Genomic DNA, 18066 nt, shown 5'->3' with positions numbered 1-18066 from the left:
AAGGGGGTTCAATTGAAATCTAAAGGGGTGGTTAGAGTGGCAAACAACCTTTCAATGCTACATGTAGCGTCTGATAAAACAAAGTTAAACCTTTCAGGTTGATAACCATTTTTAGGGGTGGTTAACACATCCTGCTTGACATAAGAAGAAAATTTGAAATACTTATATTCTGCTGACTTAAGTAGTCCGGACGTAAAAGGAGAGCTGTAATAAAGTAACAAGCCCTTGCTGTCTATCAGCTGGTGAAAGAGAGATATTTCCAAAATTTGCTTGTTATCTGTGATTCCCATAGATGTCAACCTTCTTCAACTGCAGCCACCCCCAAGAGATGACTGGACAAGAAGCTGACATCCTTCGATTTACTTTGTCATAAAAAATACACTAACTGTCATTCAAAGTCTTTCCAACATCTTTAGAATGAGACTAAATCTGCAGTTTTAACCATGTCAGTTCTTACACTTCCTATGGAGCAGAGGGATTTTTACATCCTTTGGGCCTATTCATTCAGAAATGCCTTTTGTAGTATTTAAAAATATCAATACAAAGGTCAATCAGTAAGCATTGTAATTTGTATCACTTTCCAAGTTTTACCACCAATGGTGAAACACTATATCCTGTGGTTATATATTTTGCCCTCCGTTAAAAAAATGCAATAAAACTGTTTCAGTATGGTAATGCATATAGCAGACTTTCTCTTTAGTCACTGTCAGCGCTCCCACTACCAAGATAGGGGCATCAGACTTGGAGTATAGAGAATTTTTTTTTAAACCATATTCAATAATGTTACTGCTACTCATCCATTACTGTGGCACTCCTATTTCTTCTGCATGGAGTTATATGTTCTCGCTTTCAAAGCCAATTTTAGATCCAGCACCGCTATCAGCCATACGTGAGGGCATTAAACTGACCACGTCTAAACAATTACGCTTGTGGAAAAATGAATTGTAGAGAGCCAGCAAAGGCTGTATGAGTACCCAAAAGTTGCCAACATGAAGGTTGTGCCTACAATTAGTTAATCTGTAATTCTGAAAAGCTTCCCAGACAAAAAAGAAGCTTGATGCTGCTGCAGAAGATTGCTAAGTGAGCAGTCTGATGAGACTAAACCCCCAGGGGAATACTGCAGAAGAGAAAAATCATCCAGCAAACTCATGAATGAACAATTAATCTCATGCTACCATGCAATCCTATGGAGTAGATTCATTGCAATACTTTCTGCTTGATGATTATCTTGTGTGATTTGTTTGAAATTAACTCTGTAAGACGGATCTCTAGCATGCAAGGTCCATAGAAGAGAACAAAAAGATTGATTGTATGGGATTTAAATCTTGGCCATGTTCAGCACATCAGTGAATAAATCATCAATCCAAGAAAGACCGCTAGGCACAGTTGGGGTTTCCCACCAATGGCTGGTTTACTGTTTTTACTAAACTCAAAAAACTATCTTGCACTACTAATGGGAAGTTGTGAATGTAAACCATAATTTCTAGTGAATCATTTTTTATGCAAAACACAAATGTGCATTTGCCAATACAAAATTAATACTATATTTTGTTAAGGAAGATCGTAGATCAGCAAGATACAGTATAGTAAAAGTAATCATGTTATTAAATTGGAATAGTCATTTTGCCTATCAAGGAACCACTGCATCTAGAGACATGAACCAAAGATGGTATTGTAGTAAGTGATCAAGTTACTAATACCCACCAATCTGTTTTAAAGTCGCCTAATTTGAGTGATTTGGTTGTGGTGTTCTATTTTATTAAACAAACCCACATTGCTGGAGGCCAAACTATCATCAGTCCAGTAATGTAACCCAAAGTATGGTGGAAGAGTAAAAGTTATATGTACAGGAAATCATTTTAAAAATAAAAAGGTACCTAGCAGCAGCCATGTAAACAAAAAACAAAAAACAAAAAAAGAGACATAACGATCATAAAACACAACAAATGCTTTTTTTTACAATGATACAACATAGTTTTAGAGTTTTATTAGGTACATTTCTCAACTGTAAATATCCTATAATAAATAATTCCTTTGGAAAGACATATTCTAGCAACTTGCATTGCACTAGGCATTACTTCCCATACCAATAGTGAACAGTTTACATATATAGAATAATAAACAATACATTAAAAAAGAAATCAACATTCCAAGAAGGTCCTCTATATTACTTGTTTCCTGGTTAGAAAAAGAATATATAACTAGGTAAAGGTGTCAATCGCTACGGTGGCTCTGTGAAACTAGCCATGCATCATTGGATGGATTTAGGAACTACTCCAGGATATACAGCTTAACATGTTTTTCAGGAAGCTCTTAAACTCTTTCACATTATTCACAAGGGTGACTGCTTAGATTTGTATTGTATGTTCTCTAGTTTGTAAAGTAAGGCTTGTGAGTTTTCCAGTTTGCCATGTGGGAACAATGTGAGTTCTGGTGTATCGGTTAGTGACTGTGTGTGCTCCAGTTTGAGATGTAGATCCTGCATGTGATGAAGTTTGTGATGTATTGTCTGTGCGTTCTCCAGTTTGTGATTTATAGACTGTGCATTCTTCATCTTGTGATGTAGGGATTCATTTTGTAAATCAGGGCCTGTGTGGTTCCAGTTTGTGATGTAGATCCTGTGTGTGTTCAGGATTGAAATGTAGGGACTGTTTGTGATCCAGGGACTGTGTGTGTTCCATTTGACGTTTGGGATGTATGATCTCTTAGTTTTTCAGTTAGTAATGTATCTATGCATACAGCTATTATCATGGAGTACCACTTACAACAAAAAACCTGAGCACAAAAATATTCCAAAGCTAGGCAGTCAGTTCAACGAAACTAATGGCTAACAGTTAGATCTTGAACTAGATCAACAATTAAAAACAGAAGCACATAGACCTGGCACATTGAAAGATAACCATAGTTAACCCCCCTAGCGTTCTAATTATCTCTGTATTTCCATGCAGCGTTACATTTTTTTTGCATGGAAATTCATTTTACATTTTAGGCTATAATTCTTAAGCATAATTCACCGAAATATGTCCAATATTTAATAAATTTAATAATAAACAAATAAAAAAACACAAAAATCTGTTAAAAAAAATAGTGAAACATGTAATATACCTGTACAGTAGCATGTATAATATATATATAATATAATTATATATATATTATATGAAGATTTCCTTGTATTGGTCCAATACAGCTAGTTTGTATTGAATACAATACAAAATTATTTGATTTTCCTGTCGATCCTCCCACCCGCACGGGGCCATGCGCTGACGTCTCTTTAGTCGCCAGCTGGAGATCCTAGGAGTAGGAAGTGGACCTGCGGGGACCAGCAGGACGTCGGGGGACGTCGATGGAACAAGGTAAGTGTTTTTTTTTAAAGTTTAAAGGACCCGGAGTGTGACTCGGGATTACCGCTTCTAGCAAGTAAAATCCACCCCGAGTCACACTCGAGAATACCGCTAGGGGGGTTAACAAGTAAATATTGCACTTTCCAGTAGACAAAAGACAAAGCACCTGAGTCTGTGGAGTGGTTTATAGCTATGGCCAACAGTGGAAACCTAGATGGATAATGGAACAACCTGCAGAGTATAACATCAGATCAGAACCCACAGTCAGCTGGAGAAGCAGAGGGCACCCTCTGGCAGCTCTTTAAAACACTGCTATCTGTGACCTGGTGTGGATGAGCCGTGTTTCACAGTACTGCCAGGACCATTCCAGGACCCTGATTTTTCTCCGGTTAACTGTAGGTCCACGCCATCATCCAGCTAATGATCTACCACCGCGGGCTATCACCGTCCACAAGTGCAATACTTATAAATGTGGTTAACACTTAATCCATTTATGTGATTCTCTTTTTGTTTTTTTGTTACTATCCCAAAAAAGAGTTTAAGGCTAGGGCTACATTGGCAATAAAATCTCTTTGTTGCTGAGATAACGATAGTCTCTAGGCAGTACACTGAGTTTAATGTGCTGTAAATGAGGACATGGCTGCCAATAAAGTAGGTAAATGTCCTAGTAGCAATGAGATTTAGCCATAGGTTTAGCCCTAGACTGACTGTATCCTGGAGAATCTATTTAAACTTAATCCTAGGACTAAAGATGGGAATGGGTCTACCATGTTTTTGCTACTAATGGCCAAGCTTGGTAGTGAAATGTTTATATATTCCAGCATCTAAACAGTGGTTTCTTATAAATAGTTTTATGATATTTTTTTAAAAGTGACTTTGATCTTACTGTATACCTGTAGAGTATTGTTAACCTACAAACAAAAGTTAGGTTAGGTTACACATGCAGATTTGAAGGTCTGTATTATGGGCCCAGTCCCCAAAATCTGGTTTATATGGGTTACTAGGTAGGCTCATTGATCCCGGCCAACTTTGTTTTACATATATTGTTATTTAATTTACTTCATTTGATATATAAATTTTTGAGGCATTTTATAGGGTGGCTCTTTGAGGGTTTCCCTTTATAACAAGCAAATACATTCCCCACTATGTGGATTGAAAAGACAGCACTTGAACATTGTCATCAGGAATAGACACTTCTCAGCCAGAATAATTTCGGTCTTCTGGTGGGACGGTGACACGAGTCTCGGTGAGCCACTGATGGTACAGACAGACAGAATCTGGATAGTTTCACAGGAGGTGCTGTCAGTCTCGGCTCAGGATACACCATGCAGCTAGAAAATAAAATGTATCTAATGAACTAACATCTCCGAATCTAAGATGGACATAGAAAGGCAGCTCTTTGACAATATTGGACTGTAACAAACTACAAGCTACCAAAATCAATCTTTGACAATGAATAGATGCACAACATACAGCACATGTATTTTCTATGGAGAAAAAAAAGAACAGATTGTTACAGGACCACAGAACCATGTTTTACATGAATTCCTGATACTTACAAGCGCTCCTTATCCGTTGGAAATCAGTCTATACACACCCCAAATGTTGAGAACATTACTTAAACTAGATGTAATGCAAGTTGTGCATAGCTACTCTTCCAAGTGACAAATTAGGTTTGGTTTGTGCTGGTTAGTTAAAACTAACCCATTGTTTAATGTAGAACCTCACTAGTCTATAGGATACAAATGCTTCTATTTAGTTGTATCAACTTTTAGAGTTAATAGGCAATCCTGCTATCCTAAAATGGCAGGTGAAACCAAACCCTGACAATGAGGGCATATACCAAGTAAAAAAAGGTAAAACCTCCCTTTATACCCCCTTCCCCCCAGCTAATCAGCTCATCAAACCAGGCATGCAGACTGGTATTCCCATAACATGGAAGTTATGGAAATCCCTACCAAAGCACCCTCGTTAGGTGTTGACAGGACATCACCAAACCCCGTCTATGCTGGCAACCCTGGCAAGGGTAAGTCGTATCCCTATACTAATAAACTCATTTCTGCCCTAAAGGATGGTGCAAAAGGTTACCAACTGACTCAAGTAGTTACCACTAAGGGTTTTATGAGATGTTTCCATTTTGGTCAACTGTACCACCTAACCCTGCACAAACTCCAACCAGGCAGGGTTGTGAAAATGTGCCCAAACCTTTGGCTTTCACCTCAGACACTTGATACACATTGCTTGCCTAGCTCATGTTATGAACTTGGTAGTTCAACACTTTTAAGTTTTACTCACAGCATGCTAAGTCTAAAGGCTCAGTCTATAGGAAAGGGAATACACTTTGCCATTGGAACAGCCATGCTACAGTAAATATATAAGCATCATAATATGAAGCTAAAATGCTCCATATTCAGCACATACAGTTAAAATTCAGAAGATTAAGGGTAACGGATTTGTAACTGGTTTTATTTAAAGATAAAAAAGTTTTCTTTATTGCAAATAAAGTGCATTTTAAGTATCTCCTAAAACTGTTGTAACTGTTGAACGGTTTCATTTCTAAACACTGAACCTAAAGGATCACTATATGAAAAATATTGTTTTTTATTAATTGAAAGATAAGTGGAGTATTCCCTATATATCCTGCAAACCTTTAAAATAGTATGTAGCTTTTTTGCATGCCTTTATATTTTTTTTTTCCGCATTACATTACCAAGATGTTCTGCAAAAACGATAGTCAACTGGGACAATCTTTACCACTGCTAGGTGTGATTAAAGTGGTTTTAATAATTTGGCTTAAATCCTACTTTAAAAATACAAAGTTTTTAAGAATTACATTTTACTTTTGAGATGCATTACTGGAAGCTCCTAAACCTAGATATAAAGATCTTACTTGGGCTCTAAAAGCATGTGTTTATATGGGGTTTACCCAAGTATTGAAAGCTAGTTCTTTAGAACTAAGAATAGCACGTTTCAGAGCCCTGAGCTGACTGCTGTTATGTGATGACTTTTTCACCTTAGAACTTGCTTTAAAGCCATTATTATAAGATGCCCGAGAGCTCACCTGGAACAGACACACTGGAGATGGACTCTGGCTGAGTAAGAGCATCCACCTTCACATGCTGAAATTGCTTACACGGTCCACTCTGCAGATGCCTGGGTGAAGACAGTTGGACTAATTGGTAAATAAAAATTACATATGTACACACAATTTCTTATAGTTCACCAATAGTTTTGCACAGTTTGTTTCTTACCCTAAAAGATGACCTCTTAATGTGCTTAAGATATTTTGTATGTGTGTAGAAGGCCTTTGATTTTTTTTTTTTAACCTTAATTTTGTGCTGAGATTAGCACTTTTATCTCTAGTTATTTCCTAATTTACCTGTGAAAAGAATTGTATTCTTAAAACCTACATATTGCCTCTGCTGTTGATAACAACCCACGTGCCCAATTAACATAGGTGTACCAGACGGAACTCACAAAAGTCCTCAACCTACACGCACACACACTGTGTAGCCTTTAATTAGTAACATATTCTCGATAACATCACTTAAAACGTTTTTTTCACACTGCAATGTTTTAGTCTAAAAAATGACAGTATGCAATTTCAATACTGATTTCAAATGAATGTAGAGAGAAACAGTGATGGTGGATGCATGATCTCAAGATGGAGGGGACAGTGAGTGACAAAATCATATTTAGTAGGTGGATAATGCCAAAATAACAAAGGCTAGAGGAAGGTAATTTTTAAATGTGAAGAGAATTGGGGATGGTGAAAGCATGTTCTGGGGGGTGGAGAGAACTGAGGATAGTGCTAACATAGTCTGAAAGTGCAGGGAATGGTGGACATATGTTTTTGAGAGAAGGAACTGTAGACACTGTATAAATATCCTGCCAGTGGAGGAGAGGAAGATATGTTCTGAAGCTAAAAGGAACAGAGAAGGTGAGTAGATTTGAGGACACTAGAGTTCTGGAGTTAGAGACATGTTCTGTAATTTAGGGGAACAATAAAGGTGGAGCAATGTTTTGGAGATATAAGTGACTAGGGACAGAACTGGCATGTTTTGGAGGTGAAAAGAATTGGGGATGTAGAGGAAAAGGGAATGGTGGAGGAATGTTCTGTAGGTGAAAAGGCCTATGGATGGTGGAACAGAGATGGTTAAGCCATGTTTACAGCAGAAGAGGATAAGTAGACACTTTCTCTGGAAGTGGACAGGGTCCAAGAATGATAAGGGCATGTTCAATAGTTAGAGCTGACAATGATGGTGAAGCCATGTTTTGTAGGTGAATGGGACTAAGAATGGTGGTGGTATATTCTGGATAAGGGAACTGTAGAAGAATGTGCTGGGGGTGGAGCTGACAGTTATGGTTGAACCATGATCTCAGGATGGAGGGGGCCAAGAATGAAGAGTGAAGGCATGTTCTGGAGGTAGAAGGAACTGGGCATTGCGAAGTCATATATCGGGGATGGAGGGATTGGATATAGAATGCTGGAGGAATCTATAAGAGTTCAAGTGGATTGGCAACACTTGATATATGCACTGGACAGGACTGGAAACAGTGGACCCATGTTTGTCAGGTGAAAGAAGGCGGCATATAAAAAAGTTGGAGGGAATGAACATAGACATTGTGCAGGGAGATAGTGTAGTTAGAGAAGCAGGCAATGGATATACATATAAATAGATTATGGGGCAGTGAGCAGAGATGTAGTATTTTCAGAGAGGGAAAACGAATGAACCACAGTCATAGAAGTTATTACCGTATGGAGAGAGCAGATGTAGCTATTACAAGGAAGATAGTGGAGTGAAGGAAGTGTAATCTTTGTAAACTGGACAGTAACAGAAAACCTACAAAATTGTGCAGGTTAAAGAAGTATATATACTTTATATATATATATATATATATATATATATATATATTTATATATATATATATATATATATTTATATATATATATTTATACTTTCAGGTATAAGTATGATAAATTGTGGAGTCTGAAGTATAGGGATAGAGGCAAACAGCAAGTAGGAAAATGGTACTGATACAAACATTCTAAAGCTAAATTAAGTACTGGATACAAAATCCACCAATAAGAAAGTGGAAGTTACATTTAAATCCTTAATAATAAAAATGTTATCGGAAGAGACAGTAGCTGTCAGGCAGCTGTATGCAAAGGGCAAGACCTGGATTTTCCGTGGTATATAACCTGCTCAACTGACTGCTGTCAATGACAGCAGTCTGCTGACAGAGTCAAAGGTCTCCCACCAGCATTAGATTATCCATTAATCCAATATTCAAGACTGTCTGGGTGAGTATCCTCTTTTTTTTTGGGTCGATGCACAAAAAACCCAGATACAACTTTTTTGCTCCTCTAATGACCAAGCAATGTCAGTGCATATTGGCCCTGTACTGATAATCTGCACACACAGCTATGATGTACAGCATAGCATGGGAGGGTGGACAGCACAATTTATCGTACACAGGTCTTTACAGATCTGCTTGCTGAGATATTCTGTGTGCAAGTCCACAATGTGTACACCTTATATTAACACATTCATTAGACAATTATTCATATACTGATTAGAGGGTGTTGCTAGACTAGTAGAAGAATTGGGGCACACAAAGTAGGTAAATTGTGCAGCACGTGTGTGTATATATATTACTGTATACACACACATTTACAGCCTCACGTCTTTGCTAGCATGGCTAGCTCCTGGCTGTCCCTCCAGGCATGTGACTTTTATACAATCTAATTTATGTTGAAGGGAAACCCTGGAGCCGGTGGTGCTGTGGAGAAACATCTTAGGAGTCTGTTATGCCCTATGTGAGGGTGGCTGAATAAAATAACTACATGCAGTAAAGATGACATCATGGGCAGCAGTGGTGTCAGGACCCGGGCACCAGGCATGAGATGCAGGGCATGTATCACAGGTGCCTAGCCCTAACAATGCCCTTCAGGGTTTTGGATGTAATAAAGAGTGCTTCCAATTTCCTCAAAGATCCTAATTTGTACTAGAGGGTAGGTTGATAGAACACTACTTAAAAACCAACAACCAACAATACTTGTAGGCATTTATTTTAATCCTAAAACACACTTTTTGTTTTCCAGAAAGTTAGTTATATTTATTTTAACATTTAAAACACATCTTTGCATTTTCACTACTTTATGAGTATAATTTTCACATTTTTACTATATTACAAAAATGATTTACCCCAAGCAATTTTAGAACGGATCCTTTATTATCAAATAAAAAAATATGCAGCTAACACAGACAATTCCATTTATGATCCAGACACCAGGCCACCTACCTTTTCCAATCCTCCTCCGTTTCCCAGAATTCATACACAATAAATGTAACCATATCTGGCAGCCTTACAGCAGTAACACTAAAATGAAGCAGATAAGATGCAGGAATTGCTGGGGTGTTGTAAGTCTCAGACTGCAGAACATTGACATATTTAACATTTGTACTCAGCTTACAGGCACTGGAGACATAAATAGTTGTAGGTTGATTTTTTATTATTAGTTTTATAAGTAACATACCTATTAAAACAAGTAATTAAAAATCAAGCTACTACATTTGCTGATACTTAGATGCAGTTCTGAATTTTTACTAAAAAGCATACTTAACATAAACTTCTTGAAATAAAAGTGTATGTAATGAAAATGTACTAACTTGAATGGAGTAATAGTTATAAAACAGTACTTAAGATATAAAGTAAATCTACTAGAAAAGAACATTAACGCACATTGCAGCCCCTACATTTTAAAGGAGCCTCCATTGCAGATCAACATAAGTTTTACCTGACTTTTAACATAGCAATGTAATGCACTACACAGTGCAAAATATACAGGTTTATTGTGGTGCCAATAAAACTGCAATCCATCCAGAATGGTTTGTTACTGTGTGTTAGCACAACACAAAGATATATCTAGCATAAGTGTATCTTTACACAGAAGTATATACCAGAAAAACCCATTTACAAACTCTTCTAATACAGAACTCGTACAAGAGAAGAGGGACACTGAACACCATGTAAGGCTCTACTGCTGTGCACTTTTTTTTTTTAAGGAGAGGTATGCAGAAAGGTGACCGGGGTGGTCACCCAAAGCTGGGCCGGGGTGGATAAAGTTTTCATGCTAATGACATCTCCACTACTATTCACTTGGTGGAAAAAAATACAAACTGAAAATCCCTTTAAATCATTTACATGCAAAAAAGACTGACTGGGTGACTTACTGGAAGCATTCTCCCTGGCCAGATACATTCTTCAGATATTGCTTTAGAGAGCTGCAGAATTCGCCCACAGACTTCTGGGAAACTTTCATCTCATGTCTTACCAGGAATAGATACTGAGGAGAAGAGCAGAGAGATGGTATCAACAAATCATGCAACATTACACATTAGTTCATAAAGCAAGAATTCCTCTAGGGAATATACATTTTACATAAATACATATGATAACTCATGATCACAGATTACCCAACATTTTGCTGCAGAATATCATGATGGTAGTCCTGTTAGATTTTTATAAGTGACCCTGTGGAGTAGCCTAAGTGTAAGAAAATGATGTCCAATGTACAGCACAAGTTGATGGGGTGTGCATGTGCCATTGTGAAGTCTGTTGGAGGCATGCAGTCACTAAAGTAAAAAAAGAAAACTGATGGACCACTATACATAGCCTACTACTTTTAAAGCATAAGTGGACCCTAAGTAATTATAGTGAGCAGGTATACTGGTAATTGCAGAAGTGACAGGTTATGTCTCTTCTACAATAAAACAATCTTTGCCTGTTTGCAATCTTGAAAATACAGTGAGCTGCACATGCACAGATTTTTGTACAATCCTGGCAAAGCTGGCTGCAGGGAATGAATGAACTCCTGCATGCAAGCATAGGCCATTTCAGCCTGGTCAATCAAAATGGCCAAGGATCGCCAAGCCGGACGAGGACCAGGTAAACGTGTCGACACTGGCAAAGGAGTGAGGGGAAGGTAATTTTTTACAGAAGTGATATCACCTGTCACTTCTGCAATGCAGAACCTGTCAGCTAACCAGGATGAAACCTCGCATGTGTACAGCTGCTGCCAATGTCATTCACTGATCCATCCTGGTAGATCCATGAAAGACCAAGTGAGGAGACAACTGGTGTATTTTCCAATGGAGAAGAGCACAGTGGGGTGCCACTCACTCGTCCTTCCCTTCCGTCTTTATAGAATATAGAACAGCGCTGTGCCTACAGTGCTAATCTGCTGTCACTGGATCAAGACAAGATTATTTCCAGTGATAGAAATCTAACATGAGTACATAGCCTTGGACTCATATTAAACCCCTTTTGAAGGTGCAGTGCCCAGGGCCTGATCCTGGCTAAATGACAAAAAGCAGCCATGAAGGTGCCCATACCTGTCCTCACAGGATCACTTTAAAATACAAAGTGGGATGAAAAATGTTATTCCAGTCTGCCTTTGTGGCGGGCTCTTTAGAATGTATTTAGGAACATGACAGCCATATCTGAAGATCAGTGGTGCAGTGTGGCAGGCAGATACCAGCTGAAATATCTACTGTAATCCCTGGGCAGAGCTGGATAACTGAACAAAGCCCGCAGGCAGCAAGTGTCCTAAGAAATAAATGGTGACACATTGTAAACTGGTTGTGACATCTTCATTTTCCTAAAATGTCACAGAAAACTGGCACATTTGCAGCCTAGGAATCAAATTCTACAAATGCCATCCGGGTCATTGTATAATTATACTTCAGCTTGAAATTTACTGCAAAGAAATAAGATTAGCGATAAATCAGAGCATTCCTCCTGTCATATCTAATACTCACCGCTGAAGCAGTATTCTCACTGTCAGAAAGTCTCTGGTGCAAATCAAAAGACAGCGCCTAAAAGGAAAGAGAGACCATGAACACCTCCTGGGGTATATCACAAAGCTAGTTTAAAGGAGAACTCCTCCGAATGGTACATTTGTTCTATGGTATTATTGGTAGGAGTAATCCACATTTCATTTTTTAATGCTGACCTCTGGGCAGTTAAAGAAGACACAAAAGAATGCAAAGCTGTATTCACTAATGCATAATGAAATACATTTTTAATGCAATTAGACTACATGCTTATATTGGACTTGGTATTAGCACTTTATATAACATTTATTAACCTCCCTAGCGGTAACCACGAGAGTGACTTGGGGTAGAAAAAAGTTTCTACAAGTGGTAACCCCGAGTCACTCTCAGGGTTGGAACACCTAGGGAAGGTTAGTAAATAGAGCGCTTACCTGATCCGCCGGGGTCCCACGCCGTCCAGCGCCGCGATCTTCGTCTTCTTTCTGCTTCTGCATCCGATGAGTCACCGGGGGAGTACCCGGTGACGTCGGTGCGTGTGTACGTCCCGTCCGGGCGGGGCGGGAAATTCAAAATCCATTTGTATTGCATTCAATACAAGATAACTGTATTGAATGCAATACATTGGATTTTTATGTGTAAAAGCAGTACATTGTTTTCAAGAACATTTATTTTACAGTATATATAATACTATGAGTATAATATGTATTTTTTTTTTTATATATAGATTTTTTAATTTATTTAATTTATTATTTTTAAATGATTTTGTGTTACAAACTTTATTATACTCATACTATTATATTTTACTGTAAAATAAATTTTCATGAAAAACAATGTACCGCTTTTAGACATATAAAACCGGAAAGAAATGAACCGCTAGGGAGGTTAATAGGTATTATCATGTGTGTGTTTATGTTGGCAGGTCATCACAAGGAGCTCATTGTATGACCATTGCAGTTGTGCTGTAGTACAAAGCTTGCTGATAGAAGACAGAACCAAGTGACATGTACATCAGCTGAGATGTCTTTTGTTTCTTCTTTCACTGTCCAGTTACAGAATGATGTAAGAGGCGACCCGGAGTGCTGTGTGGTATAGCTGCGTCAAACTCAAGACTAGATGTACAGAAATACAACACTGTTGTCAGGTAAATAAACCTTCTTACATCTGTGCAATTAGCACGAGCATTTACAGGAATTGTTCTTGTACTGCTATAATCTATAAATACAGAAAATGTGTCAATCCACTTCTGATAAGAAAAAAGCAATCCCCTTTGGAAACATAAAGAGGCAATACAGACTAAATAAATAAATAAATAAATATATATATGTATATAAAAATAATAATACAAGGACAAAAAGGTTATATGTGTTACTAGGTGAAGTGTTAGAGGAGAACCTCTATGTTTCCCTAGCGGTTGTTTAAATATTTTGTTCTGGGGCTGGTTTTACTGGGAATCAGTAAGAAAAGGTCCCACATTTTCCTACGACCCAGAAACCTGTTTAGCACACCTGATGTTCTGTAGCAGTGGCTGTGAGTTGGACTGTCTGTGGTTTCCTGAGAGAGAAGCATTATGTTTGTGCTAGCCAGGAGGCTGTATATTCTCCATTTTAGTGCTTTACCATCGCTGACACCAACTCCTATGATTGTTTTCTGTTTTGCTCAGTAAACACGAGCACACCCATTATATATATATATATATATATATATATATATATATATGATATACATTATATAAAGAACATAAGGTGATAAGGTGAACAGGTGAAACACCCAGAGCCATTACCATTTTGATTGTCTATTATACAAGAGTTTAATGTACGGGCCAATGCCCTCCACCCTCCAATAATTCAGATTCCAGCTGGGCTCTCATTCTGCTGAATACAGTGACTGCACAGAGCAAAGGCCAGAGCGTAATACAGCCTTCAGCAAAAGCTTTATTACCCAGAGCTCTTACCATCTGCAGAGATGAACCTTGTTTCATTTGTTATCAACAAGCTCCTAGGGATTCACAGCTTATTCATTACAGCATAGTTACCTTGCTGGGTATCTTATCTTGTTATGTAGATAAATGTAATTATCAAACCAGAGCTATATACCACTGTCTAGCAATATGGAGTCCAGGAGGGGAAAAGGGGCTCAACACCGCACTCCTAGCCATCTGCACTATTTTGTTCACACCTTTTGGGGACATATCACACTACTGATTTTGAAGCAGGGATTGGAAACATGTTCAGTGTGACTAATATAGGTGAAATACCGAATTGTTCTTATTGCTAGTAAGAAAAAAAAAATATCAATGAAACGTCTGTGTTGCTGTCATTTTAGCAATTTGTATCTCAGTTACGGAGTCATTGACTAATTTTTAAAGCTAAGTACAAGCTATACCCAGGCTCAGCATCCCATTGAGTTATAAAAAGCCGCTGACGGTCATACCGGAATTTAGTGATGCATACATAGACATTGTAGCCAGCTATAACTTATAGGTGTGAGGATTTGGAGCTGCCACATGATTGGTATGCCTCTTTGGTAACTTACAGACACATAGCTGAACTTCCTCCTTACCCTCAGTCTTGTGCAAATTTTTAGGCTCCTCTCCAGTACTTAAAATAACTACTTTAAGTTTCCTATGTACTGTAAGCTTCTCACATTAGTAGCTGCAGCAAGTCAGATTGTGGCTGTTTCACTTCCTGGATGTCCTGCCATTTCCTACTCAGCCTATCTGTCCCTGGCTCACCCATTGCATTCAATGGACCTCCGTTCTTTCTACAACAAAGGCTCAACATTACACGTAGGTGTTATCTAGAGTAATATGCATGCAAATGCAGTCTGCCTAGAAATGCTCACTGCTTTAGGCTGACATCCATCAAGGTGTTTTGATATTTGCAAAACTCCTCTCAAAAGCCAACCAACCGCTTGTATCAGGATCAAGGAGACATGGGAGGAGAACTGAGGTGGTAAACTATTTTATTTTTAGGAATCTACGTACAACACCCTACTTTCCTATCAGCCATGATCAGCTTACATTTCATAGACACTAGGTGATGACATCACTGGATATAAAATGAAGTAGGCAATGAAATTTAAATTACAAACATGGAATGTTTTGCATTTTTATAAGAGAGACATGAGGAACATGGAAGATAAATAATAAGCAGATTAAATATTGGATTTAAATGCAAAATGTAATGGCTTGGGTAAACTTTATTTTTATCTTTTTGTAAAGTTTATACTTTTTAAATGGTGTTATAATATGCAGGGCGGTTTTTGTGAATAACTCTAAGCTTAAGTTTTTGAGTTCTGTAACCAGAGGCTTTTTGACAGCAAAACACCCTTGTAAGAAAATGAAAATCAACTTGGAACAGTTGGAAATGTAAATAATAAATGATGAGGTGAAAACTTCAAATTTTGAAACCTGATATGACTAGGAAGAAGGATCATGTGTTAGAAAGATCTGTTTTATTTCCTTACTTTTCCCTGGAGCAAAATGTAAAAAAGTAAATTTTAATGAATGAATATCCAGATGGGGAGCCCTATTGTATCCAATAATAAAAGAAAAATGTGGCTTTACATACACTTTGGGCTTTATTCATAAAATGAAATCTGACATTCCCTTAAACGTTCCCTGATAGTAATCTCCCAAGTACATGTGTTTCAATGGCAATAATTGATTCCCACCAGGGAATGGTGAGGGAATGTCAGAGTCCTTTAAAAATACAGATGCTACCAATGCAGACATCCATGTATTGTAGCTTTAACTCTACTAAATTACTTTACTGGAACAAGAATTCTGCAAATGAAATTCAGGACTCCTTATCTTAACATTTGTTCCAGGTCAGGGACCCAGGAAAAGACTAAAGACAACCATCAGTGTGACAAACAAACATGCTTTTCTTAGACTGAGTGGCCAGCTAAGCTTGGTCTGGCACTGAACTACAACTGTTAAATCTGCTTGTTACACGAAAGCAGGGGAAGGCTGGACTATTTATACCTATCCGATACATATAGGTATATTACATGAAACATTAAATAACCTATCTTGGCTTATACAGGCAATGTATTTAGCAGTTCTCAACAGATCAGTAAAAATATTGGAAAAAGTATTGAGTTATTTCAATGGAATGGCCATCCCCAGTGACCCTGCTTTTGTGTAATATCCCATCACATACGTCATGGCTGGTGAATGAGTATACAGCAAGTGTTGTACAGATCTATCCCCGCACGCAACACTTTATTCACAGCGGAATGAATCACCTTGTTTTCCAGTCTCCCGATCAGCTCGGCCAGTCGGTTAATCTGAGCCTCCAGACCCTCTTCCTTCACATCTGAGCAACCTGTATACACAGAAACATGTAAAGCCTCCTGCTCAATAGGATTATTGGAAAATATCGTTAAAAATAGGGATCAGCATCTCTAAGGTCATACATCAATCAGGAGCTTAGAGGTGTGTGTCAAGATTACAGACATTGAAATACACAGTTCACAACTATAAACTAACTAAAAACCAAAACTACGATGAAAGGAAAGCTCCAGCCTTGACAAAAGATAGTTACTACCTCCTGGACAAAGGCTTTTAAACAGCTAAAGCCGAAAATTCTTTTTGGTTTTGAATCATATTTAAAAACAAAATAAAACAATTGGACAAAGCAAAAATAAATAACAATAAAACATTTATTTCTGAATTTTGTGTCTTGTCTGGAGGTCTCCTTTAAATTCTAACATCCTGAACATCTCACAGGGTTGGTTTTTAGTACTGACCTTTACCATATACTAGGACTGTCATTCAGTGGTGCAGAAAAAAAAGAACACAAAAACTCTAAAACAGATTGCAGTTTTTTTTAGATTTATAGAATTGGGTGTCTGCTACTCGATGCCACTCACCGTATTCTGTACTACTGAAACTTGACATCAATGACATAATAAATCCTACAAGGTAACACCTTCACTTGACAAGCATCGTCACCTCTTTTGATTCTTGTCTTCCCTGCACCCCCTTTGTCAAAGCCCTGTGAAATATCTGGCACATCCAGGTATGGGACAGCATGTGACTTTTCCCCCTTACATTGACAACACCATGTCCAGCAATAGTAATCTAGAGGTAGGTCCTCAGACTTAGGCAAATCCCAACAAAGTCTGATCCAAAACCTATACGAAGTCTGTTTTGGTGGAACCAGCAAGTGAACTGGGTGGTGAGGACACAAGGATGGTAAGTATCATCAATGGAGGAGGTGGACTATCCATTGTACTTGGATTCAACACCTTTTTAGTCTAGAAGGAGCATACAACCAGTTAGGGCTGTGTAAATGTTCATTTAATGTACTAAACATACTTGTCCTAAGTCAGAGGAGGTCAACAATGGCAACTTTTCCAAGTACAGGTTTCCTTTAAAAGTCTGGTCTACTACCAATAGCAAATTATTGGCTTATATTTTGTACTCTGACACTTTGGGCCTTTTTCCAAACATGGAACGAACAGATTTCCTAAAAGTCATTTGCAATTTGATAGCAAATATTTTCAATCCGGGACCAGATCCTTCCCAGGTTTGCTGGATTACCCAGTTTCCCTGATGAAAGTGTATCCTCTCAAGCCTTGGAGAGCATTAATAAATCAGGCTCCTTATATTTTTATCTATAAAGAAATTATTTGTGGAACATACAGTGTAGAGCTAAATGGTGTAGTTGGAGCAGAAAGACGTAACATTGGAGTCCAGTTACCAACTGGAGAACCTAAAGCTAATATTCGGCTGGTGTATTCTTTATACTCAACAATGCTGAATAAATAATGTTTAATTTCTGTACAGAGCACATGGAAACACTTAAGCTACGTACACACTTCCAATTATTATCGTTGGAAAACGAACGACGAACGATCCTGCACGATATCTACGAACG

General features: G+C 38.0%; 1 protein-coding gene across 2 annotated transcripts in view; it reads right to left on the bottom strand.

The window, feature by feature from the left end:
* Positions 1 to 1965: 1965 nt before the first annotated feature.
* The window catches only part of NECAB2 (N-terminal EF-hand calcium binding protein 2), a 128903-nt gene continuing 112802 nt past the window's right edge, over positions 1966 to 18066 (bottom strand). Inside the window, exons 8-14 of one of the 2 annotated variants that reach the window (XM_072422885.1) lie at positions 16934 to 16951; positions 16430 to 16509; positions 12167 to 12223; positions 10580 to 10692; positions 9648 to 9725; positions 6403 to 6494; positions 1966 to 4672 (exon numbers count right to left, since the gene is read on the bottom strand). In XM_072422885.1, the coding sequence (XP_072278986.1) occupies positions 4644 to 4672; positions 6403 to 6494; positions 9648 to 9725; positions 10580 to 10692; positions 12167 to 12223; positions 16430 to 16509; positions 16934 to 16951 (467 nt within the window). In that variant the 3' untranslated portion in view covers positions 1966 to 4643. The remainder of the gene's footprint in view (positions 4673 to 6402; positions 6495 to 9647; positions 9726 to 10579; positions 10693 to 12166; positions 12224 to 16429; positions 16510 to 16933; positions 16952 to 18066) is intronic. The other variant, XM_072422886.1, reaches the window with a different exon arrangement.

Source organism: Pyxicephalus adspersus, chromosome 9 (assembly GCF_032062135.1).
Source record: "Pyxicephalus adspersus chromosome 9, UCB_Pads_2.0, whole genome shotgun sequence".
NCBI lineage: Eukaryota > Metazoa > Chordata > Amphibia > Anura > Pyxicephalidae > Pyxicephalus > Pyxicephalus adspersus.
This window is presented reverse-complemented; position numbering and strand designations above follow the sequence as displayed.